The sequence below is a fragment of the Euphorbia lathyris genome, chromosome 1 (genome assembly GCF_963576675.1).
Source record: "Euphorbia lathyris chromosome 1, ddEupLath1.1, whole genome shotgun sequence".
Taxonomy (NCBI): Eukaryota; Viridiplantae; Streptophyta; class Magnoliopsida; order Malpighiales; family Euphorbiaceae; genus Euphorbia; species Euphorbia lathyris.
This window is the reverse complement of record NC_088910.1, coordinates 81,440,412-81,462,797: the sequence shown is the minus strand read 5'-3', so window position 1 is coordinate 81,462,797 and position 22,386 is coordinate 81,440,412. Positions and strand designations below refer to the sequence as shown.

The window sequence follows — 22,386 nt, the reverse complement described above, 5'->3', positions numbered from 1 at the left end:
AAAAGCCCCTCCCAATAGAGATTAGCTTCCAAGGTTCTGAAATTCCCCAGATTGCTGTAAGAGTTTGTTTCAGGTCCCCGACCTTTTTCGGTGCATCTCCTTTAGCGAGGATAAGACGGCCAATTAGCGAGTGTTCGCACAAGGCTAATCTCCTGTCATAGGCAGCTTGAGAAATCTTGACGGAACGTATACCTCCAAATTCTGATACTGTTGCCACAGAATCTGCAATTGGAGTGATGTTTTTCCCTAGGATCGACGCAAACGAAGGTTTGCTTTGAAATTTAGTAGCTGCGACCTCCGGAGTAGAGAAACGGAGTTTTGGATTGAAGAGAACTCTGATGTCAATGTGTTCATCGAGGGGTGAGAAGGAAGGTGGCGACATCCTGGTCGGTGGCCGGCAATGGAAATCAGGATGAAGGTTTAGGCGGCGGCGGCGACATTAGGTTTTTTCATAGGCTTTTTCAAATATAATAGAGAACGAATTGAATGGTTTAAAGAATACCTTGAGGTTGTTGCGTTTAGATTTTTTGAGGTTTGAAGAATGAGTAGTTGCATCTAACTAATCACAAAAAGAACCATTGTTATCTAATTTGTTCCAAGAACCCACTATTTAGTTTCTTAGAGAATAATACCTGAGCATTAATCCTTTTGGCATTAATCTGACCATGTATATCAGTATCAGTAGCTTCAACTCTTCTAGCTCTCACATGAATATACTCCTTTTGAGGCTCTTTTGATGCCTTTGAATTTTCATTTGATTCTTCTATGTTTCTCCTTTTAGTTGTTGATCCATCTTTCCCTACTGAAACCTGCATTACAACCCCAATTTCCCATTTTCACTCCTTTGGAACAAAAACTTCATATATACAAAGCCATAAACTCAAGATTTGTTCAACGTTTATACCTTAGTTTTAGCAACAGAGTCAGAGTATGTCTTTTTAGATTTACCTCTAGGAATTCCAATTTTTGCATTCAAACTTTGATACAAAGAAATAAATCATACTCAAATAGAATAAATTCTACATTTATAATAGCAAAAGGATACAAAGTTTTGAGATAAATTATACCCTTGTGGTTGTCCCGAAAATTTCTGAGCTATGAATCTGGCCATGGCAATCACGTTTTGAGATAAATCTTTATATTTATTTTCCATCATTTTAACCTGCTCTTTAAGTGATTGAACCTCGCTATTTTCTTGTCTTGAAGTAGAACATTTCCATCTCTTACCAATATTATAAGATGTGACTCCAAAATAGTTACTTGGAGTTGGTCCCAATCCTAAACCTCTTACCCGACCATTATGATGTTCTCCGGAGATTTCTTTAAATATTTGTTCATTGATATCTTTCATATTAGCATCAGAAGCCTCACTTCTTTCATTTTGGAGAGCAAATGCTTTTTCTTACACATTGAAAAGATGAATTTTTTTAATATATTTATAGTGGTTCATGTATTACTTTAAGCAAACTAAAATAATTGAAATTACCATAAACTTTTCAGCGGCTTCATCTACATAAGTTTCATCTTTTCTCTTATGTGTGGCATCATAAAATGAAAGTCTATCCGGAGAATGACCCATTTCTATGTCCATATTATGCTTATTTCTATTTCTTTTTTCCAAATCAATGAATTCACTATATAATAAACAACCATATTATGCTTATTTCTAATCATATTATTTATATTTTAAAAAGACATAAAAAGTGATTGTCTTACTTGCGAAATGGTGTAATCTCATCACAATGACGTAGCACATAACAATGCGCTTGAATTAAAGACAAATCATCTAAGATGACATCTTCTTCTTTTCCAATGGTCTGACCCTCGCTTGAAAATAGATACCTAACTTTTTCACTCAACGGTGGATCAGGATTCCGTAAGGGGCGATTAAATCTAGTCCCCACTCCCTCTAGGTATCTTGAACAAAATGTCAAGCACTCTTCCGCTATATAGCATTCAGCAATCGATCCTTCTGGATGTGCCTTATTTCGAACAGCAGATTTCATATCAACAAAACCCCTTCACCAAAAAGAATAATGATGTATGTAAAAAAGAAACACCAAGACTGAAGTATGTAAATAAAAAAGAAAATGCATACCTCTCTAATGGAAACATCCATCTGTATTGGACTGGGCCACCTAATTTCAAGTGAACCATCAAATGAGGCATTATAGTGAAAAATGATAGTAGAAATATTTTTTCCATATTGCATAATGTTACCACAATACCCTCTTGAATTTTATCAAGCTCTTTGACATCAATCACCTTCGAGCAAATCGCTTTGAAAAATGTTGCAATATCTATTACAATAGTCGTCACTTGTTTAGATGGACTAGATGCACACAAAGCTACTGGAAGGAGATCTTGCAAAAGAACATGACAATCATGACTTTTTAATCCACTTATTTTCCGCTCTTTTAGATTAACACACCTTGAAATATTTGATACATAATTGTTCTCACGGACCGATCCCAGCACAGGAGGCAACATTGAAAGTCCAACGCCTCCATTATTTGGTGCGGTGAATGTGGAGAGGAAGCGACTTTCTTTTCCTCTCGATCAAGTATGACTGACCATCAGGCTACCCTACCCCTACTCTTGTCAAGGAGATGCTTGTCGCAGCCACCGGGGCATCTGGCTCCAGGCGTGAAGAGCCCTCTTTGAGTCCCATCGGGATGCCACTAAACTTGGCCCCCTGCTTACAGAGGTCGAGCCCGATGAGGAAGCAGTGGGCACCTCCACGCAGCTAGTCAGCATCATTAGAAGCTTCCAAACGACTCAAATGGTACACACTGTGCACAAATAAAGATCATCGAGCAGCAACATGCTCTACAGGAGGAGAACGCTAAAATATGGGAGTTCCTCAAGACTCAAGGGGATTCGCAGAGGCAGAGCTCAACCTCAACACTCCCCGTACCAACCGCACCAATCATATTGCGCCCCGCCTTCACTCCGACAACTTATCTGACAGTCCGCCAATTACGTTAAATTTGGAATGTGAAAAGCTCACATGCTGCGACTTAGCCCCCTTCGATCGCTTGAAAATTTTCCGAAAGACTAGCCCCGTTGCTTGGAATCCAACTGGCCGACACAGCGAGCAGAACCCTACCATCATTCGTCAATCATTCGGTTATATCTGCCTGGACAGAGATCAAACTCCATCTGTATATATATCCAATTTAGTAGATAATTCCAAGTGATTCAATTTGAACATCAATTTCTCATTCATCATTTGTCTGTTTTAAGCTTATAATATACTTTTAAAAAGATCTCATGACATAGAATACATTGCCATACAAATTATTCTAAACTTCATTTATCTGATATATATTTAAATCTCAAGTTGATAAAAAAAATAATAAAATATATATTTTTTCTAACAGTCGGTGAAGAGATTATTAAGATTTCAATAATAGAGCCGATTTGATCTTCTATTCAAAGATTGATTCAATATGCACGGTCTCGAATCAAGTTCTCTAAGTTTCATCACCAGTCAATATAATGCAAGAAGAAAGCAAGAAGAAACGCTTTCACAATCACAATGCAGATGAGATATGTGATTCCACGCATCTTAGAATATTATTACATAATTCAAAAGATCTTAGAATATTATTACATAATTCAAAAGGAGATTAAAAATGAAGTTATTACTTGCTCAACTATAAAACTTATCTTCTCTAATATTAGAACCACATACCCTGATTTTGGTCGTTTTTTTTTAAGAATAATTTTTCCTCTTTTAACTTACTTTTTTGCAACCGAATGATCAATTGATTACATTTTATGCAAGTTCAGGTGTCTAACTACACATATTATGCAAGTTGAGGGGATATCAAGACACTTTGAAAATTCAGAGGGCCAATTAAGTTTTTTGGACAAGTTCAGGGGCAAATAATGTATTAAACCTTTTGTAGTGATGTGCACCTTAACGTTAATATATCAATGGTACAATCGGTCTGATCCTAAAGAAAAATATCTAACTATTCAATTGAATTTTGAAGTTCTTTTCTCAGATTTTCAGTAGTTGAAGAATTTCTAGAATCAAGGATCAAGTTTAAGCAGATATATCACTTACTCAGACTAATCCTCTTTTAGTTATATGCATATCCAAAGAAAGAAACTACTCCAGGAAAAAGGTAGGAGTAAGGCAACCAATAAAACTAAATGGACACTAGCGATAGAAATCTTGAATCCTGGACACTGTAGTCTTTAGGAAAAATAGTATTACTTGAACAAATGTTAAAAGAAAAGGTTAACTTAGATTTTTGAAATCTTGATAGCTAATAGAAAAAAGATACCTGTTCTGTTATCATTAAAGACAAAGAAAGAGTTGGCGTGTGAGCATAAAAAGTAGGTTAATTAGGTTTCTTGATTAGTTTGTTACAAACACGAAAAGAAAAGAATAATACTTTTATGTCTTTTGTTTCAAAACAAGAATCTTTATATTCTCTTAATTTCTGTTATGAGTGTATAAAATGAAGAAAATGTTGGAAGATGAACATAAGATTAAGAAATGGGTTCGAATTCAGGTCCAAGCTTAAAGAGGTCAAACTCCATAACAGATAACATGCCAGAGGCGTTGAAGCAAAGCAGATATCATATGAAGAAATGCTTTGCTAAATATGTTGAGAAAGGTAGAAGGATTATGAAACTTCAAAATCTACTTGATGAAATGGACAATGTCATTGATGACTCAACCATTGAGAGAACCAAAGTCTTGCAAGGTTTACTTGGAGACATTTGGTATTCTACTCAGGAAGCAGTTGTTAACCCCCCATACGTAGCATTTGCCATAAGACCAAGTCCCGGTTTCTGGGAATTTGTCAAGGTTAACTCTGCTGATCTCACAGTTGTTGGAATCACTGCAGCTGAGTATTTGAAATTCAAAGAAATCATTTTTGACCACAACTGGTACATACCCTTTTCTCTCTATTTCACTCAACTTAATTCGTATATGATTTATTTATTAAAGAATCCAATTTTCAGGGCAGAAGATGTAAACGCATTAGAAGTGGATTTTGGAGCATTTGATTTCTCTATGCCTCGCCTGACATTGTCTTCTTCAATCGGCAACGGAGTTAACTTTGTTTCCAAGTTCACAACTTCAAAGTTAAGTGGAAAGCCCCAGAATGCTCAGCCTTTACTGGATTACTTGCTCTCACTCAACCATCAAGGCGAAGTAACTAACTAATCCAATTTATATATTTTCACAAATGGATACCTTCTCTAAGAAAAAAATAACATCAATCTAATTTCTTTTTGGTGTAGAAACTTATGATCAACGAGAGCCTCAATACCGTTACAAAGCTTCAGATGGCACTGATTGTTGCTGAAGTATACTTGTCAGGACTTGCAAAAGACACCCCTTTTCCAAATTTTGAGCTTAGGTCAATTCAATTCTCTTTGACTCTCCAATGGAAGTTGCCTACTGTGCCTATTTTATTTTAAATTTTTTTGCTAATTTTGCAGCTTCAAAGAATGGGGCTTTGAGAAGGGTTGGGGTGATACAGCAGAGAGAGTGAAGGAGACAATGAGATCACTTTCAGAAGTACTGCAAGCACCGGATCCGGTGAACATGGAAAAATTGTTCAGCAAATTGCCAACAATATTTAATATTGTAATATTCTCTCCGCATGGTTATTTTGGACAAGCAAATGTTCTTGGCTTGCCTGATACTGGTGGTCAGGTATTACTTCAACTTCCTTCAAAAAAAAAAAAAAAAGCATTCTACTGTTTCTAAGGCAAAGAGTATAAGGTTATGCTGTAAACAGGTAGTGTACATTCTGGACCAAGTGAAAGCATTGGAGGATGAGTTGCTTCTCAGGATTAAGCAACAAGGTCTTAATGTAAAACCTCAGATTCTAGTTGTAAGTAAACAATTTTAGTAGAAATGAACTTTCTGATTAGGCTATTCAAGTTGAACAAGACTAACAAGTAGATGATTTTCTTGTTTGATGTTTGAACAGGTCACAAGACTAATTCCTGATGCTCGTGGAACTAAGTGCAACCAGGAACTGGAACCAATTAATGGCACAAAGCACTCCAACATCCTCCGAGTTCCATTTACTGTCGGAGATAAGGTCCTCCGGCAGTGGGTTTCGCGTTTCGATGTGTATCCTTATCTTGAGAAGTTCACTCAGGCATTTTCCTAATCTCTGAAATTTGAATGTTTAAATCAGTTTAACTTCCTTTCATGGATTTTCCTAGGGGAAGTACATGCTATTCACTTTTGTTTCTCTTTTGAATCTTCAGGATGTTGCAGTCAAGGTACTTGATCTAATGGATGGAAAACCGAATCTCATCATAGGAAACTATACTGATGGGAATTTAGCTGCAACTCTCTTAGCTAACAAACTTGGGATAACTCAGGTTTCTTGCTTGTGGCTTCTTATAATCTTCCTACTTAACCATTAACACAAGTAGGTATTAACTCAGGATGTTCTGAAATTAGGCAACTATCGCCCATGCTTTGGAGAAGACAAAGTATGAGGATTCAGACATTAAGTGGAAGGAATTAGAACCCAAGTATCACTTCTCATGCCAATTCATAGCCGATACTATTTCAATGAATGCAGCAGATTTCATCATAGCAAGCACGTACCAGGAGATTGCAGGAAGGTTCGAAATTATCCACCTTTGTTTGTAATCCGCTCATGATGTAATGTCTTTTTGAAAACGAAAATGAACTGTTTGCAGCAAAGAACGACCAGGGCAGTATGAGAGCCATACTGCATTCACACTACCAGGGCTCTGCAGAATTGTTTCTGGCATTAATGTTTTTGATCCGAAATTCAATATAGCTGCACCTGGAGCTGACCAATCTGTCTATTTCCCCAACACTGAAAAACAGAAGAGATTCACACAATTCCATCCTGCCATCGAAGAACTATTGTACAGCAAAGAGGAGAATGAAGAACATATGTATGTCTTCATCCTAAATCATTTAATTGAATTTCGAAACCATTTAAAATGACCTATCATCACCTTATTCTCAATGTGTTTAATCAACAGCGGGTACCTATCAGACAAGAAGAAACCTATAATCTTCTCAATGGCAAGGCTTGATGTAGTTAAGAATCTCACTGGACTAACGGAGTGGTACGGCAAGAACAAGAGGCTGAGGAATTTGGCTAATCTTGTCATAGTTGGGGCATTTTTTGATCCTTCAAAATCAAAAGATAGAGAAGAAATGGCTGAAATCAAGAAAATGCATGCATTGGTAGAAAAGCATCAACTCAAGGGTCAGTTCAGATGGATAGCAGCACAGACAGATAGGCAACGGAACAGCGAACTGTATCGCTGCATTGCCGACACAAAAGGAGCTTTTGCGCAGCCAGCTCTTTATGAAGCATTTGGACTAACAGTAATCGAGGCAATGAACTGTGGATTACCAACCTTTGCTACCAATCAAGGAGGCCCAGCTGAAATCATTGTCGATGGGGTCTCAGGCTTCCTTATCGACCCCAACAATGGAGATGAGACGAGCAACAAAATTGCTGACTTCTTCGAGAAGAGTAAGGTAGATGCAGGATACTGGAACAAGTTTTCAGAAGATGGGTTAAAACGCATAAATGAATGGTATATACACTCATTTCATCAACATCATCAACTGCTACACTACCTTTATTTACTTGTGGAAACATTATCTACTTGGTTTTGCAGCTACACATGGAAGATCTATGCAAATAAGGTGTTGAATATGGGTTGCATCTATACATTCTGGCGGCAGCTTAATAAAGAACAGAAACAAGCAAAACAAAGATACATCCAAATGTTCTACAATCTCCAACTCAAAAGACAGGCATGTGTTTAATTGAACGAAATAAGCTACCGAGTGCTAATGACAATTGATAACAATGGATTTCCTGAATTTGAACTTCGTTTTAATGTCACTTCTTCAGGTGAAGAATGTCCCTATCCCAAGCGAAGAACCTCAGCAACAAGCAGAGTCTAAGCCAGTAAACAAAGAGCCACCAAGGCAAGTTATTTAAATCACTGTTTCCAGATAATTATCATTCTAGTTCAAAATCATCTATGGAGTTTCAAGAATACATGTCTACGAGGACATTTCTGCATGTTGTAACCACAAATTTTCCTTGACAAAACTGATAACCAAGAAACAAAAGCTTAAAGAATTGAATGCTACTTAAAGTTGTCTCCTTAGTACCTTTAGTTTTATGCAACCGAATGATTTATGTATTTTTCTGTTTATGCAGCACTAGACGTAGTCAATCCCGATTGCAAAGGTAAGCATAGAATCTCAAAAACTCTATTGTTCGGATTATCCAAAGCAGCAAATAAAAGCATTCTTAACCCAACTATATTCAGGTTGCTTGGAGCCTAAAAGTGTATACAAGGCAGCACAAATACTCACCCGAATTGATGCGTTCCCTCAACTATCTTTTCTGTCTTTGTTCTTTTGCATTCAAAGAAGCAACTATATCTGTAAATTACTGAAAAATAAGCAACTGGTGTTGCAATACTTTCAATAAAACTCCGCATGATATTAATTTTCATTTGAAAAGTGAAGCGTTCTTTCAAACTCCCAAAGTTTCTGCCTCAATCATTTCTTTTATCACAAGTCTTCTCTAAATTGACTCAGAGGATACAAACTGTAACTTGCAAACAAATTATTCATACTTGCACGTCATCCATTATTTCATTCCTCTGTAAACTAATTCCTTTTTATGAGAAGAAAGAGGGCCAATATCTAAATACTTCTTATGCATTAGCGCGATCCCTTCAACAAACAATTTGAAGAAAATATCTCAAAAACCCTATTGTTCAGATTCTACGACAAAGCACATAAAAGCATTCTTAACCCAGCCATATTCAGGCCGTTTAGAGCCTAAAAGTGTAAACAAGGCAGCACAAATACTCACCTAAAAGTGTAAAAATGAATAATGACCTTGCTTTCACACTGGAAGTTTCAAATCACGTTTAATTTGTTATCATACAATCATATAAAATAACATCCATATATGATGCAAATTGGAACTGAAAATTTATGTCTAGCTTCTAAAAATCTAATACTATTATCTAGAATTTAGGTGTAGAATAACTATTACAAAACTAAATTTTGATGTTAAAATAGTACCTAGAGAAGCCCCAAATGAAGTAGCAGACAAATTATAAATGGTGTCACACCAGGTATTATACCTACCGACAGGTGAATGCCCATAAAGGACATTACGTAGATACAAAACCCCATCCCCTCCCCCACTCCACTTTCTTCTGTTTTTTTTTTTTTTTTCAAAATGGCAAGCAAGATGGGTATAAGATGCATTCTAACGGGAGAATATATAAAGTACAAGCCAACTGTATCAAGTAAGTCAAAACACATAATTTACATAATATAGAAGTCGTATTATCGTGATAAATTTATCCAAGGATCATCCTCATCCTCAGGATTCTCAAGAGCTGTAATGTGTTTCTTGAACGAAGCTGCAGCTTCTTCCCTTTCATTTATTTTCCCCAATTTGTCAAATACTATGGCCATTAAGTAGAAAGTCTCCGCAGCCAATTCATGATACTGTGCAGCACAAGTAATGCATCTTTGTCAATGAAAGCAGAAAAAACACCTAAACAAAAATGGAAACATCTACAAAAACCTCAAGCAAACAAGAGTACATTGGAAAGCAAGAGACAACTTCACACCATAAAAGCACAAACCATATAAACCTGATTTCTTATCAATATCAGAAGATTAATTCTAAAATTTAGCACATGTTATCAACATAAAAAACTCGCCAATGAAGAGTCATTAGCAAGTCACCATGAGAATCAGAGAAAATATTAATGGTCAAACTAAATAAAATTCTACCCTTTTCCCTTCTTTTTAAAACTTCAACGTTGCTTTTATCTACTTACCGAAGTTGACAATTAGCATTCTAGGTAACCAAAATGATGAACTTAATTGTTGAAGGGTTACCCATGGCATGCAATGTTACATATCTGAATTCAGAAGTTCAGAAAACTTGATGGCCCATCAATTTTGTCAAAAATATTATGAAAAATAAGAAACAGTGCTAAGTTTATTACAGAATTAACATCTGTTCACTCAAACTGCAACTCACCTCCAATATCTGAAGCTCATCTGAAGCTTGCTTCAAAGGATCGAGTACAACCTCAGGATCTTTGGAAACTACAGAGATAAACCCATAAACATATATAAGAATATAAGCAATTCGATTATATCAAAACGTTGAAAAACAAAAAAACAAAAAAAAAAACAAAAAACAAATTGAGTACACATGTTAAGGGCCCCTGCAAATAGGATCTCGTCACAAGGGCCTATCTTTTAAACTCAATGGTGATTTGTAAGAGATCACCGTAACTCCCCTAATTCTTAATTGACTAAAATTCACAATGAATTTTATTTAATTTGATCCTAGCGCTTAAATAGACAAGAATCCTAAATGCGCAAGAATTCTTATTTAGAAAAATGTCTAAGTAGTAAAGCTCCTAAATAATTAACTATTAAATAATAAGACTCGTAAATAATTGAACTCCATAAATAATAGGTTAAATAATTTATTAGTCAATATATTCTGACCTAACACATTGTTTACTCCTTATATTTTCAAAAACACATCATGAGGTCCCTAATGTTTTTCACTGTCAACGATTTGGCCCTTCTATCTATTTTTAGCTTTTTACCATTAGTGGCAAAGGAAATTACACTATCCTTCTTTATTAATTAGAATATTTAACATCTCTCTCCTCTCTCTCTTGCAACTCATCAACTGATTGTAACGAAAAATTAACAGCAAAATTAAATTAACTCAATCAAACCAAATAACAATTAACAAAACCAAATTATAGAATCTGATAAAGATTGTGGGAATATTTCAACATGTGAACATTTCAATTTAAAAGATAATACTCCCTCCATTCTCAAATAAGTGTCGTTTTAGATAATTGTTTTTGTTCTTTTTTAAGTGTCGTTTTCGTTTTTCAATAAAATTTAGTATAGCTTTTTGGACTAAGCATTTAAATTTTGTCTTGATTTATGTATTTTTTAAGTTTTCAAAGTTTTTTCTCCAACCATTGTAGGAGAGAGAAGTTTTATTTAGTTAATCAATGTAAATTTATTAATTTAAGTGCATATTAATTGTGTTTCTTAATTTGTGTGAAAAACTCTAAAACGACACTTATTTGAGAATGGAGGGAGTAGATACTAATGGATACTGATACAAAAGTAAGAAACTTTGCAGATTCAAAATCTCCAAATCATCAATACATACATAAAATCTATTTTAATTGAGTTTTAGTATTTTAATAGTTTCATAAATCATATTAAATTATTTATGTAATATGAAATTGTTCATGAAGGTGATATATATTATATTTTTTACAACATTATGAATTTGAACCGAATCTTACGATTCAATTCACAAAATGAGGATTTTGATTCCCGTTAGAATCTCGATTTGCCAACTATGCCAGCACCCTTACAAGCCAAGATGGAATAGACTCAGGCCCTCTCAGAAATGTAACAACACTGAGGCCTCTATGATGATCAAGTTTTATCATCTGTTGAGACTCAATGGTGCATTAAATAAAAAGGGGAGAGAGAACCTGAATAACTTGGATCCGAAAGATAGCATTTTGCCTCAGCAATGTGAGCCCTTGCTCGCAACTCCAGACCTCCATTGCCGAGAACCATTGGAAGTACCCCATGTACAAGAACTAAGGCCCTCTTTGCATGATTTGATCCCTGCAAGAGCCACAACTCAGCCAGAGTGAGAGTAGCTGATGCCTTGAGGAGATCCAAGTTAAAAGATTGGCAAAATGAGAGGCTAGCCAATGCATATGGAAGCCCTAAAACAGCATTTCCCGATTTCTGTTCGCAACACAAAATGGAAGTTTTAATATCACAGCACCTCAATACATGAGTGCAAAATAAATATACTGCACCAAGGAATAACAAAGATGGACTTTATGAAGAAATAATTGATGAAAGAAGGCACCTGGTAAAAACAAATGTACAGCAGACACTTTTATAGTGGTCAGTTTACAATTATTACTAGGAATAAGGGCACTGTACTTTTTGCCAAATTATGCAGAGACTGTACAAGTTGTATTGAGCCTTAAATTTTCTTAGCAGTTGATTCAACAAGGAGTCTTTGCTTAGGAGGAACAAAGTTTATTATGGATTTTGGCATCTAGGTAGATCAAGGAATAGGTTAGATTTTTCTGCCTATTAATGCTCATGCTTGGGAAACATTATTGTTCGTTTCTATCGATGAAATTCCAGCAATTAAGACTTTTTTTGAGCTGTATGGTGCAATTCTAGTCATAGAAAAGTCTTTTTTACATTGGAGTAACTAGATACTGGTACTGTGAGGCTAGAAGTTAATTTGTTGTCTCAAATTCTCCCTTAATCATAGGAGGATAAGCTACATCTACAGTAATTTCAAATCCTTATTTCTCAAGTTCTGAAAATCCTAACCTGATTGATTAAAAAGAGCTCTTTCCATGGCTTAATAAAGTCTAATTTAAATTAATAGAAGAAAAGTTAACTTGCCAAATGAAAGTGCACTAATGAATTCAAATACCAACCAAGACTCAGAAGAATGGAACTTCAGAAGAAAATTGTCCAGGCTAGAGTCATGGAACTGTATTATTAGCCTCCATTTCAGAAAATACTTACATGAGCAAGTTCTCCATCTAATATTTTCTTTTCACCCTTGTGATATTTTGTGAAGCATGCATGCAATTATATGATTCAAAACTCGCACATAACTACCAATAGGTTTGCAGTGCATTTAATGATGTTCAACATGTAACATCTTAGCTTAAATCTCACATCAATATTGGGCAAATGCTCCAGCATACCTTGTGAATTTCAGCAAGCAGAAGAAGAACGGTGGCATTCTCAACCTGCATATTGAATTTGTAACACATGCAAAAGAGTGAATGTGCAACAGCTGCAGCCTGTGGTAGAAAACCGTATCATAATGGGTATAAGCCTTTGGAAAAAGAAGCATATTAAAACTGACAGTAAGGAGAAACAAACAAAAGCTCTTCTCAGGAGAAAAAAAAAAAAAAAAAAAAAAAAGGAAATTTAAGTGAGAAACATATTGTACCCAACAGCATGCTAAATCTAACAAGATTAGAATGGCAGATATATTCTCATTGATGCCATCCATCAAGTTTAATGAGCTTGTAATAAATAAAGTTGTATTGAGTGGTCTAAATTTAGAAGACAGTACATGTACACAGTGGATTAGAGAACTTTTGCATTCAAAAAATACCAGAAAAGAATTCTAACTCTGTTACTATCTACACTTATCATGTCAAAGAAAATATGAAGTCCACATTTCCGTGTGCATCCAGAATGAATATGTAGTGCAATCAGACGTGCAAATTATGCATACTATCCTTGAATCAAAACTGCAGGACCCAATCTTAACCTAAATTGGCTCCCCCAACCAAGGCAGTTAAAAGCACTATAGATCCTTGTACGCCCTTAGACTCAAGGCATAAAACAAATTGAAGCGCATGAATTAGAAACTCAGACAAAGAATCATACTGCTATTATATATTTTAAAAATGAATAGGAAATTAAAAATTGTTAGCAAACAAAGTAGCATGCTGCTACAGCCTACAGCATATTAATAATCAATAGGAAATTACTTATTTAATTTAACTTGAACAGGCTGCTGACTAGCATTATTTAAATTTTAATTTTAATTTAATATAAGTAGGCTGCAATAGAATTTTTAATGTTAAACCGTGTTTTAAGAACCCAAAAAGACTTCTGGTCTTCCTAAATAAGTTTTTAATGAACCTGTTTTAAAAAACTCCAAAAAATAGTTTGTCTTCCTAAACAAGAATTTTGAACTTCCTAAAACACTTTAAATTAATTCCTAAGGTATTCTCTTAAGTAGCCATTTAATGTAAACATATCCCGAAAAAAAGCAAGGCATCTAACCACTTAAATACAACTGATCCAATTCCTAAACTAAATACACTTTTAGTACACCCAAATCACTTAGAAAAGGAAAACAGATCATGTTAAAGTAGTAAACAGAAAGAACTGTTATAAAACCATGGAAATATAGAGAAATCCATGGGTTACCATGCAGATTAAGAGTCTACATGAATATATTAAACTTAAGATGAATACACATATTTATACAAGGTTCTCCCTAAGTTATTCCTACAATTAAACAAACATAGCAACCTCACTAGACCCTACTAGAAGCCATCTAGCTGTCATAGAAGCCTTAGGCACGCTTACATTTATTACATTGACTTATTGTGTAACACTCCCCTCAAGCTGAAGCGTGAATTTTAATCATGCTCAGCTTGCTATAGATACAGATAAAATAGCCTTAAAAACAATACAACTGAAGAGAAAAAACTTAAGATACTTTAGAATATAAAAAAATAATGAGGGAGATGCAACTCAGAAGAACAAATCTGTCAGGCAGAAAGTAGACGACGAGACACCCGAACATTAATCCTCATCAGAAATGGAGAAGCATAACCCATTTGAAACATCGCTGCAAGAGTCTGCCAGCAACATCAACACAAAAGGAGATTCACCGGAAAACTAACCGGACAGGCAGGTCGTAAACAGAGAGGCGGCTATGAAAGAAGAGCTGAGACTTGGAACCCTAGGTCCAAACAATCTGCTCACAAGGGCAGACACTGAAGCTGAAAGAAGCAGTCCAAAAATATAAACCCACAATTTCTGCACTCAAGGGCAGAAAACAAATTCTGGAATCTTAATCTAGAAACCTAGAACAGAAGCCAAAACAAGGAACCCAGAAATTCTGCACACAAGGGCAGAAATTGAAGCCAAACTAGGCTCTGATACCATGTTATAAAACCATGGAAATATAGAGAAATCCATGAGATACCATGTAGATTAAGAGTCTACATGAATATCTTAAACTTAAGGTGAATACACATATTTATACAAGGTTCTCCCTAAGTTACTCCTACAATTAAACAAACATAGCAGCCCCACTAGACCCTACTAGAAGCCATCTAGCTGTCATAGCAGCCTTAGGCATGCTTACATTTATTACATTGCCTTACTGCGTAACAAGAACAAACAAAAGAAAACAACCCACAAATTGCCTTTTGCACCTGGCCTTCTTTACCAGGCCAGCACCTCTTTGAAGGCTCCCCTCACCTCTGAGGTGCTCGTTGTTTGTGCCTAGGCATGCACCTGAAGCACCTTTTGACTACACTTTTTCTGACTTACAGGCAATACAAGCAGTAACAAATGTAATTCAAAAATCTAAATTAGAAGAACAAGAGTATCAATTGGCAGAGTTTACACACCATCTACCTATCATAAAAATAAAAAAAAAAATAAAAAAAACTTTGATTTAAAACAAATGTCCTATCATGTGCTCAGCTGTCCTTGCAGATCCACATATGCAGAGGACTGAAATGAGAAGAACAACAAAGCAAGAAGGAGAAGCAAATGACTATGTGCTTTGTTTTGACAGGCTAAATCATCAAATTAATACTCTAGGAACAATGACAGACTGAAGAGTTCTAGTACATACAATAATATAATGGGGTTTTTCATTTTCAAGGAAATGGAAAACTTCCCAGTGTTTGAAAGTGAGAACAAAAAAAATTAAAGGGAGTTCAGTAAAAACTAATAATCAAACCTCGCTGTATTGTTTTGCTGCAAGCAGTGTGCGAGCACGACGAAGGCTTGCAACTCTTTTTAACTCCATGTCCACACCAGTGACAGGTGATGCCAAGACTCCAAGTTCATCGCATATTTCTTGTGCTAGTTTCAGATGCCCCCTGAATAATGAAGTAAATCTAACTTTATTGAAGAGGAAAAATAAGATGGAATACACCAAAAATAAATTTTTAGAATTATAAAATATCAAATTCAATAGCTCACCTATGTAAAGCACGTTCATGAAGCAGCTGAAGTTTTAGTAGTAAAATTACTGATCTTGAGACAGAGAAAAACTTCCCTTCTGCTACTTTAAGGGCAGCAAAAGCCTCTGAAGATATACAGAAATTTGGAAGAGTAAGCAAAAAACCATGCCTTTTGAAGAATATTAGGACTCTTATCCATAAAGTTCTAGTCTGTATGATAACAAATATTGGGAATTTCTTTGAGGTGTACATGTGTGAAGTTAAGGTGTTTTGCAATACAATTCACCTCAAACTGAATAAGGCAAAATATCTGCATCAAGTGAAAAGAATAATAAGGAAAAATGAAGTAAAACTTTCGAAATTGTTTTCATTTCATCAGAAATGAAATTTTATTGTACCAATCAAATGAAGTAGGATTATAAATAACGAATGTGTGATATCGTATATGCGTTGGTAAAACTGATCCCTCTCATGAAGAATAGTCTTGTTTCCAATGTTAATATAGCACCTTCACATGTTGCATACCATTCAAGGGCATTCTCTAATTCAAGTACACCAAACTTCATCCACAACTTCAGAAGTTGTTACCAAGAGTGCTTGTCAAACATTTTCTTCATTCTGCATTCTTTTTCTCAAGTTTCAGTCTCACATCACGCTCAGCTTATACTTCTTGAACTATTGTCTCAGTTGAATGACAATAACCACCATGCTCAAGGAAACACACGACATTATATATATATATATATATATATATATAACATTTGGTACATGATTTGCGAAACGGAGAGCCAAAACATCTAGTGGAGCTATGGATGGCACTATTATAGGCAAAATCTGCTTTGGACACAGCAAAATCCCATGTCTTGGGCTTGGTCTACAAATGCTCCTCAACAAATTGCCAAAGGTCCAGTTCACCATCAGTTTATAGGTGAATGGCATTATGGCAGTGATAAACTTGAAAGAAAATCAAGCAAAGCCAAACAAAGTTTTCTAAAAATGACAAAGCACCTTGGTGTCTCGAGAAATAATAATGACCGCATACTATTGTTTCTTACCAAGGCACTGATACAGCGGGTGCGTGGCGGGAGTTTAATAAAAGATCCAACAAAAAGAAATAGCAAACACTAGAACAAATCTAATCTAGAAACCACTTGGACAAAAATCAAGAGAGTTGAGAGGGGGAAATCTCAACAGAATTTTATTGATTAATTATCGAAGTCTGAAAAACTAATACAACTCTAAGGTATTTATAGGCTTAGATAGTCCTAAACCAAAAATGAAAAGATAAAAAAATAAAAAAAAAAATCTTAATTGAAAATAAATCTAATTACCAATTTAGATTTGGATTTGGCTTGCTGCAACCGATTCCTATTGGAGATTAGAATTGCAGCGGCAACCCATTCCTAATTCCAATGTGGTGAACTGAACCTTATCCAGCTTGTTGAGGAGCATTTAAAGAGAGAAGCTAAAGACATGGGATTTGGTTCGAAGTTTGGTTATAATAGTGCGACCTATGGCTTCACTGGGCATTCCCCATTCTCCATTTGCTTACCAAATCTTCCCTTAAACTTTATGTTTTTGCCTCATAATCGTAGTTATAGTGCTTTAGTGGAGAAAACGACATAAGAAGCCCAAGGACTCCAAGCTATGCAGCTAAATTGAAGTAAATGGTTGCAAGCATTCTACAAATTTTTGAATGTCGGACTCACGATTGTTGACACGATATGGATTATTCGACTTGATATGGGGCATATTCCATTAGTGTTGCCAGTCAGTTTATATCTTTCCCCACCTTTCATCATTGGGCGGCACTTGAATAGATTTTATTTTTATGCTACTAAAAAGGAGCTCTTGGACGAGTTTTACTCTACAAGAATCATGGGCATAATCAAATTTTGAATGTTTCTCAGATGTAGATTGGGTATGATCCAACTATCCAAGGTTGATCAAAGATCTACTACTGCTTATTGTGTTTTGTTGGAGGAGTTTCATGGAAAAGTAAGCAACAACATGCTATGTCTAGATTTACTTCTGAGTCTGAGTATAGAGATATGCACAATCTGTTTCTGAGGTATCATCTCCTATTTGAACTTAGTTTTAAAGTCTCAACTCCAGCTAAGTTGTAGTGTGTATGACAACCAAGCAGCACTTCATGTTGCATCCAATCCCGTTTTTCATGAACAAACTAAGCATATAGAGATTGCTTGTATTCTATTTGTGAGAAACTAAAACAAAACCTAATCTCTACAAGACTACAACATATGTCAAGCCTGGTGAACAATAGGGAGTTATTTTAACACAAGCTTTAAACGGTTCAGGTCAATTGTATTTGTAACAAGTTGGCTTGAACAATATCTATACTCTAGGGGAGAGATAACTTAATATATAGGAGGAATCATAGGAGTAATTAGGGGAGAGATAACTTAATACAATCAAGGGAGATCATACATAAATTGAGGCCCCTGATCTTTCATTTTTTGGTTCATTAAACCCTTGATCTTTTATTTAGATGCATTAAGCCCTTGATCTTTAATTTTTTGTCACACTAAGCCACTGATGAACAAAAAGTCAGCTTTGAACATAAAACTCGGTTAACAAGGTGTTCGAAATTGGTATTTTTAACAGTTTGAAAGCAGTTTTTGATATGTGTAATGTGGCTAAAGGGAAACTATAAAACCCTTAATTCAAACTGTAAAATTATAATTTCAAAAATAAATGATCAGGGGCTTAATGTGTCCAAATAAAAGATAAAGGGCTTAATGAACCAAAAAATAAAAGATCAGGGGCCGTAGGATGCTTTTTACCATTATCTTTCATTAGTTGTTTTTTTTTTTTTGTGAAGAAATTATATTTCATTAGTTAGAACCCCATACATGTATATATTTGACTCATTTTCTATGAATCAATTTTTCTATAATCAGATGGAATAATTTCACTTGCAATATCGCTAATTACAGTATAAAAGACATAAAACTTCAAAGATCTATTCCATTACTCTAGCATCTAGTTAGCTTAATTCAATTTTCATCTATAAGAATGCCATCATATAAGCAAACGAGCAATATAAAGGAGTATCATGTGCTACTCCCTCCGTTCTTTTTTATATATCGTTTAAGGTTTTTCATTAAAACCAATGCAACATGAATTACACTATTAAAATGACTAATTTATCCTTAATACCTCTCTCCTAAATTTCTACTTGCTATGCAAACATTCACTCTCTTCTTAGTTTTTATGGCTTAATTAAGATTATCTGCATTAATACTTAACTTCTCTCTCTTACCATAAATAAGGGAAAAATTGAGAAAATATTTCTAAAAGTGCATTGGTAATACAAAACGACATAAAAAAAACAAATTAGAAAAGCTAAAACGTCATATAATAAAAAACGGAGGGAGTATATTATTTGTTAGTAACAGTTTGAAAATGATATGAGCTTAAGGCTAATAATTCGAGTACACCAACTGCTAAATGCAACTCCATGTCACCTCCAGTAGTGCTCTCACTAGCTATGCCTTCACATATACTCTTCAACATATGTATAGATTCAACAGAATCAACTAACCCAAAATCTCTTGAAGCTGTCATAGAAACTTTCTAGACCTAGACTGTCATATGCATCTAGAAATCAAACCCTATCAAACATAGCCTGAAGAGTCAAATTTCATAGTAAATCTAAACTTGGGATATCAAATACAGAATAAACAAATAAATAAAATTTAAACGAAAAAAAGAGGATTAAAAAAACTCAACCTCAACTTAAAAAAACCACTGTTATTGTACTCTATTGAACTTTAGAGAACAAATGGTTCATACGTTTACACAACCAGTTACATATAATGATACACCATATTTTGAATACTCAAGCATGCACCAAAATTCAATGACTCAAAAATAAAATAAATAAAAGAGCTCAATGTGTTCTATAATGTAACAATCACATGAAGGTGTAATTCATAGTAAAGTGTCCAAGTATTCGACCAGACCTTTATATCCTTGAAAGACTGCTAAATGTTGGATGAGCTTTGCATGCACCACTGCTGCATCTGATGAACTTGTGAAAACCAAGACAAAAACAGCATGAGTAGTACAGAAGGAACTACAGAATAGGGAAAGAACAGAGAGAACATAAAATATATATTAAAAAAAAAAAAAGAAGGATGAGTCATTCTTGTTACACTACAGATGAATTACCTTGAGCTATCAGTGAAGCAAGTTGTATAAACTAGAGCATTTATTCGGGCAAGTGGGGCACTGTTGAAACAGGTAAAAGGAGAAAGAAGCAGTTATCTGAATTTACTCCATTATGACGACAGTGAAAACCAGTTGGACGAATCTAGTATTTACATTAGTGAGAATTCAAATCAGCAAAGCATCATATTATACCACTCACGAGAAATAAAATAAAATAAAATAACCATGACAATGACAATGATCTCACCATACAAAATAAGTAGCAAATAACAATTGGAAAAGATCACTTGAGCTAAATCTTCAAAAATAATTCCCAAATGGAAGAACTAAAGTCGATTTTAAAATTTCATCATCCAATTGCCAGTAGGCTTTATTCTGTTCCCATCATTCTGATTTAAGCTAAACATCTAAATTCAGACCCATAAAGTGAAAATGGAGAATAAAAGAAGAGAACAAATTGAAGTACTGAACATAATATTGATACAGCCCTTGACAAGCACAGATGGCATATTAACTCTAATGAATTATCTTGATTCCAGGGAAAACAAATGGTATCCCATTTTTGGTTTTGAATACTCCATTCTTTTAAGTTGACAAAAAGAACAGGACTGAAGAATCATTATAGAGCTGATTTATCATTCGCCCATAATATAACACCTCAAAAGAAGATAGAGAACCTTGATTCCCAATTGTTTGCATTTGGGAAATAAATAGAACCTACTTTGCTACAATGACCAAATTGAAGTATTGAACATAATATTGATAGTGCCTTAGACAAGCATGGGTGATATTTTAACTATGACAAATTAGCTAGTTTCTAGGGAAAACCAAATGTTATCCAATTTTTTCGTTCTTGGTACTTCGTAAAAATCATTATAACCGCTGATTTATCATTCTTCCATCATCAAACACCTCAAAATTAAGAAAGAGAACCTTGATTCCCAGTTTTTTTTTTGTCCTCAGGAAATAAATAGAGGCGGCTACTGCTAATTAATAAAGGGTGGACTAATTCACAAAGAACATTACACGAAGCCTATAAAATATCAAATTTGTACAAGAGAAACAATGGACTTTAACAGGTCATTCGATTTTCAGTTTGAAGATCACCTGGCATACATCTCCCAGGCAGTGGCACGAAGTAAGTACGAAGAACCTAATAGTTGCAAAACAGATCTGGGAATTGAACTTGATTGCACACAGCACTGAAGAGCGAGAGAGTTTTCTCCACATCCATTCTCCTGGGACAACACTATTGAACCAATTGGATTTGTCAAATTTTTAAGCCAAGTTGTACTAAAAGCACCATCAATCGTCACAGTGGAGGGTTCAGAGGCAAATTCACTAATCAACTGAGAACATAACCTCAGTTCCTACATTAATGAAAAAGGAACGGTACAAATGAGAAGGAAAATATACTAATTGACAGTGTTATCTGATTTGCGTAGTAATTTAAAAAATAATCATGAAGGGTGTAAGTACCTTGCAAACATTGATTGGAGACGTTTTAAGTTTCAAGGAAGCTTTGGGACCAAATGATTGCAGAGGTCTTTGCACATGCTGCACATAAAATTGATATGACAAACTCACATGACGCATAACAAACAAGAACATTAAGGATATACATGTTTGGATTTCAAGCCTGGACACTCTAATCATATTAACTCAATTTCCTCAGAAGAAAACAAGAATATCTTTCCACTTATGTTGAGTCAACTTTAGCATCATAGCAGCATGGATAGGGTAGCTTTCACATTAACATTTTCCACTGGACCCAGAACCAATAAGATCTTGTCATATATTCTGAATTTCTGATGTCCTGGAAGACTATACTTATAAAGCTCACAGTATAGTTTTGTGATAAGGCAATGCAAGGAATACATGTAAATACAATATATTAAAGCAATTTACATCCATGACAAGCAAAATATGACTCAGTGAAAACTCTAGCAAACGAGACATGCACGCAAGCACAATACTACAGCAGCAATATAAATTGGGAGTTCGTACGTGCATACTTTAGTGATCATAAAACTGCATATTCATAACTGTAAATATGTTGCTGCAGATAGTAAACAAATGTATGCACTATTTAAACTACAACTAGTTAGCAACACAATAAACCTGCCAAATATTCATGACTGTATAAATGTTGTTGCAGAAGGTAAACAAATGTCTTTTTTGAATCAATGTAATAAAGCTGAACTATTTAAACTACATCTAATTAGTAACACATTAAACCTGTCAGATGTCATATTCACAAAATTTAATATATGTACACCCAGGTTCATGAACACTACATTGATTCTTTGTTTTCTTTTTTTTTGG

The 22,386-nt window shown here is 34.9% G+C and overlaps 2 protein-coding genes across 3 annotated transcripts in view; one reads left to right on the top strand and one right to left on the bottom strand.

Moving 5' to 3' along the window:
* Nucleotides 1-4,475: 4,475 nt before the first annotated feature.
* On the top strand, nucleotides 4,476-8,524 carry LOC136203377 (sucrose synthase 5-like). The gene is made up of 14 exons (XM_065994510.1): nucleotides 4,476-4,911; nucleotides 4,987-5,179; nucleotides 5,269-5,387; nucleotides 5,470-5,686; nucleotides 5,772-5,867; nucleotides 5,967-6,140; nucleotides 6,253-6,369; nucleotides 6,452-6,618; nucleotides 6,697-6,921; nucleotides 7,012-7,578; nucleotides 7,663-7,801; nucleotides 7,902-7,978; nucleotides 8,217-8,246; nucleotides 8,329-8,524. The coding sequence occupies exons 1-14, from the start codon at nucleotides 4,514-4,516 to the stop codon at nucleotides 8,342-8,344; spliced, it is 2,535 nt and encodes an 844-aa protein (XP_065850582.1). The 5' UTR covers nucleotides 4,476-4,513; the 3' UTR covers nucleotides 8,345-8,524.
* A 379-nt stretch (nucleotides 8,525-8,903) lies between these two features.
* LOC136203366 (anaphase-promoting complex subunit 5) overlaps nucleotides 8,904-22,386 on the bottom strand; it is a 28,748-nt gene continuing 15,265 nt past the window's right edge. For both annotated transcript variants that reach the window (XM_065994492.1, XM_065994499.1), the window contains exons 11-20: nucleotides 21,541-21,618; nucleotides 21,169-21,431; nucleotides 20,062-20,121; nucleotides 19,854-19,921; nucleotides 15,887-15,992; nucleotides 15,642-15,783; nucleotides 12,841-12,939; nucleotides 11,581-11,845; nucleotides 10,077-10,144; nucleotides 8,904-9,532 (exon numbers count right to left, since the gene is read on the bottom strand). In XM_065994492.1, the coding sequence (XP_065850564.1) occupies nucleotides 9,368-9,532; nucleotides 10,077-10,144; nucleotides 11,581-11,845; nucleotides 12,841-12,939; nucleotides 15,642-15,783; nucleotides 15,887-15,992; nucleotides 19,854-19,921; nucleotides 20,062-20,121; nucleotides 21,169-21,431; nucleotides 21,541-21,618 (1,314 nt within the window). In that variant the 3' untranslated portion in view covers nucleotides 8,904-9,367. The remainder of the gene's footprint in view (nucleotides 9,533-10,076; nucleotides 10,145-11,580; nucleotides 11,846-12,840; nucleotides 12,940-15,641; nucleotides 15,784-15,886; nucleotides 15,993-19,853; nucleotides 19,922-20,061; nucleotides 20,122-21,168; nucleotides 21,432-21,540; nucleotides 21,619-22,386) is intronic.

Bases quoted from the DNA above. Each gene is read 5' to 3' on its own strand.
- LOC136203377 (XM_065994510.1), top strand. From the start codon at position 4,514: ATGGGTTCGAATTCAGGTCCAAGCTTAAAGAGGTCAAACTCCATAACA. The intron at 6,141-6,252 runs GCATTTTCCTAA...TTGAATCTTCAG, and splicing joins ATCTTGAGAAGTTCACTCAG to GATGTTGCAGTCAAGGTACT. The intron at 7,979-8,216 runs GCAAGTTATTTA...CTGTTTATGCAG, and splicing joins GTAAACAAAGAGCCACCAAG to CACTAGACGTAGTCAATCCC.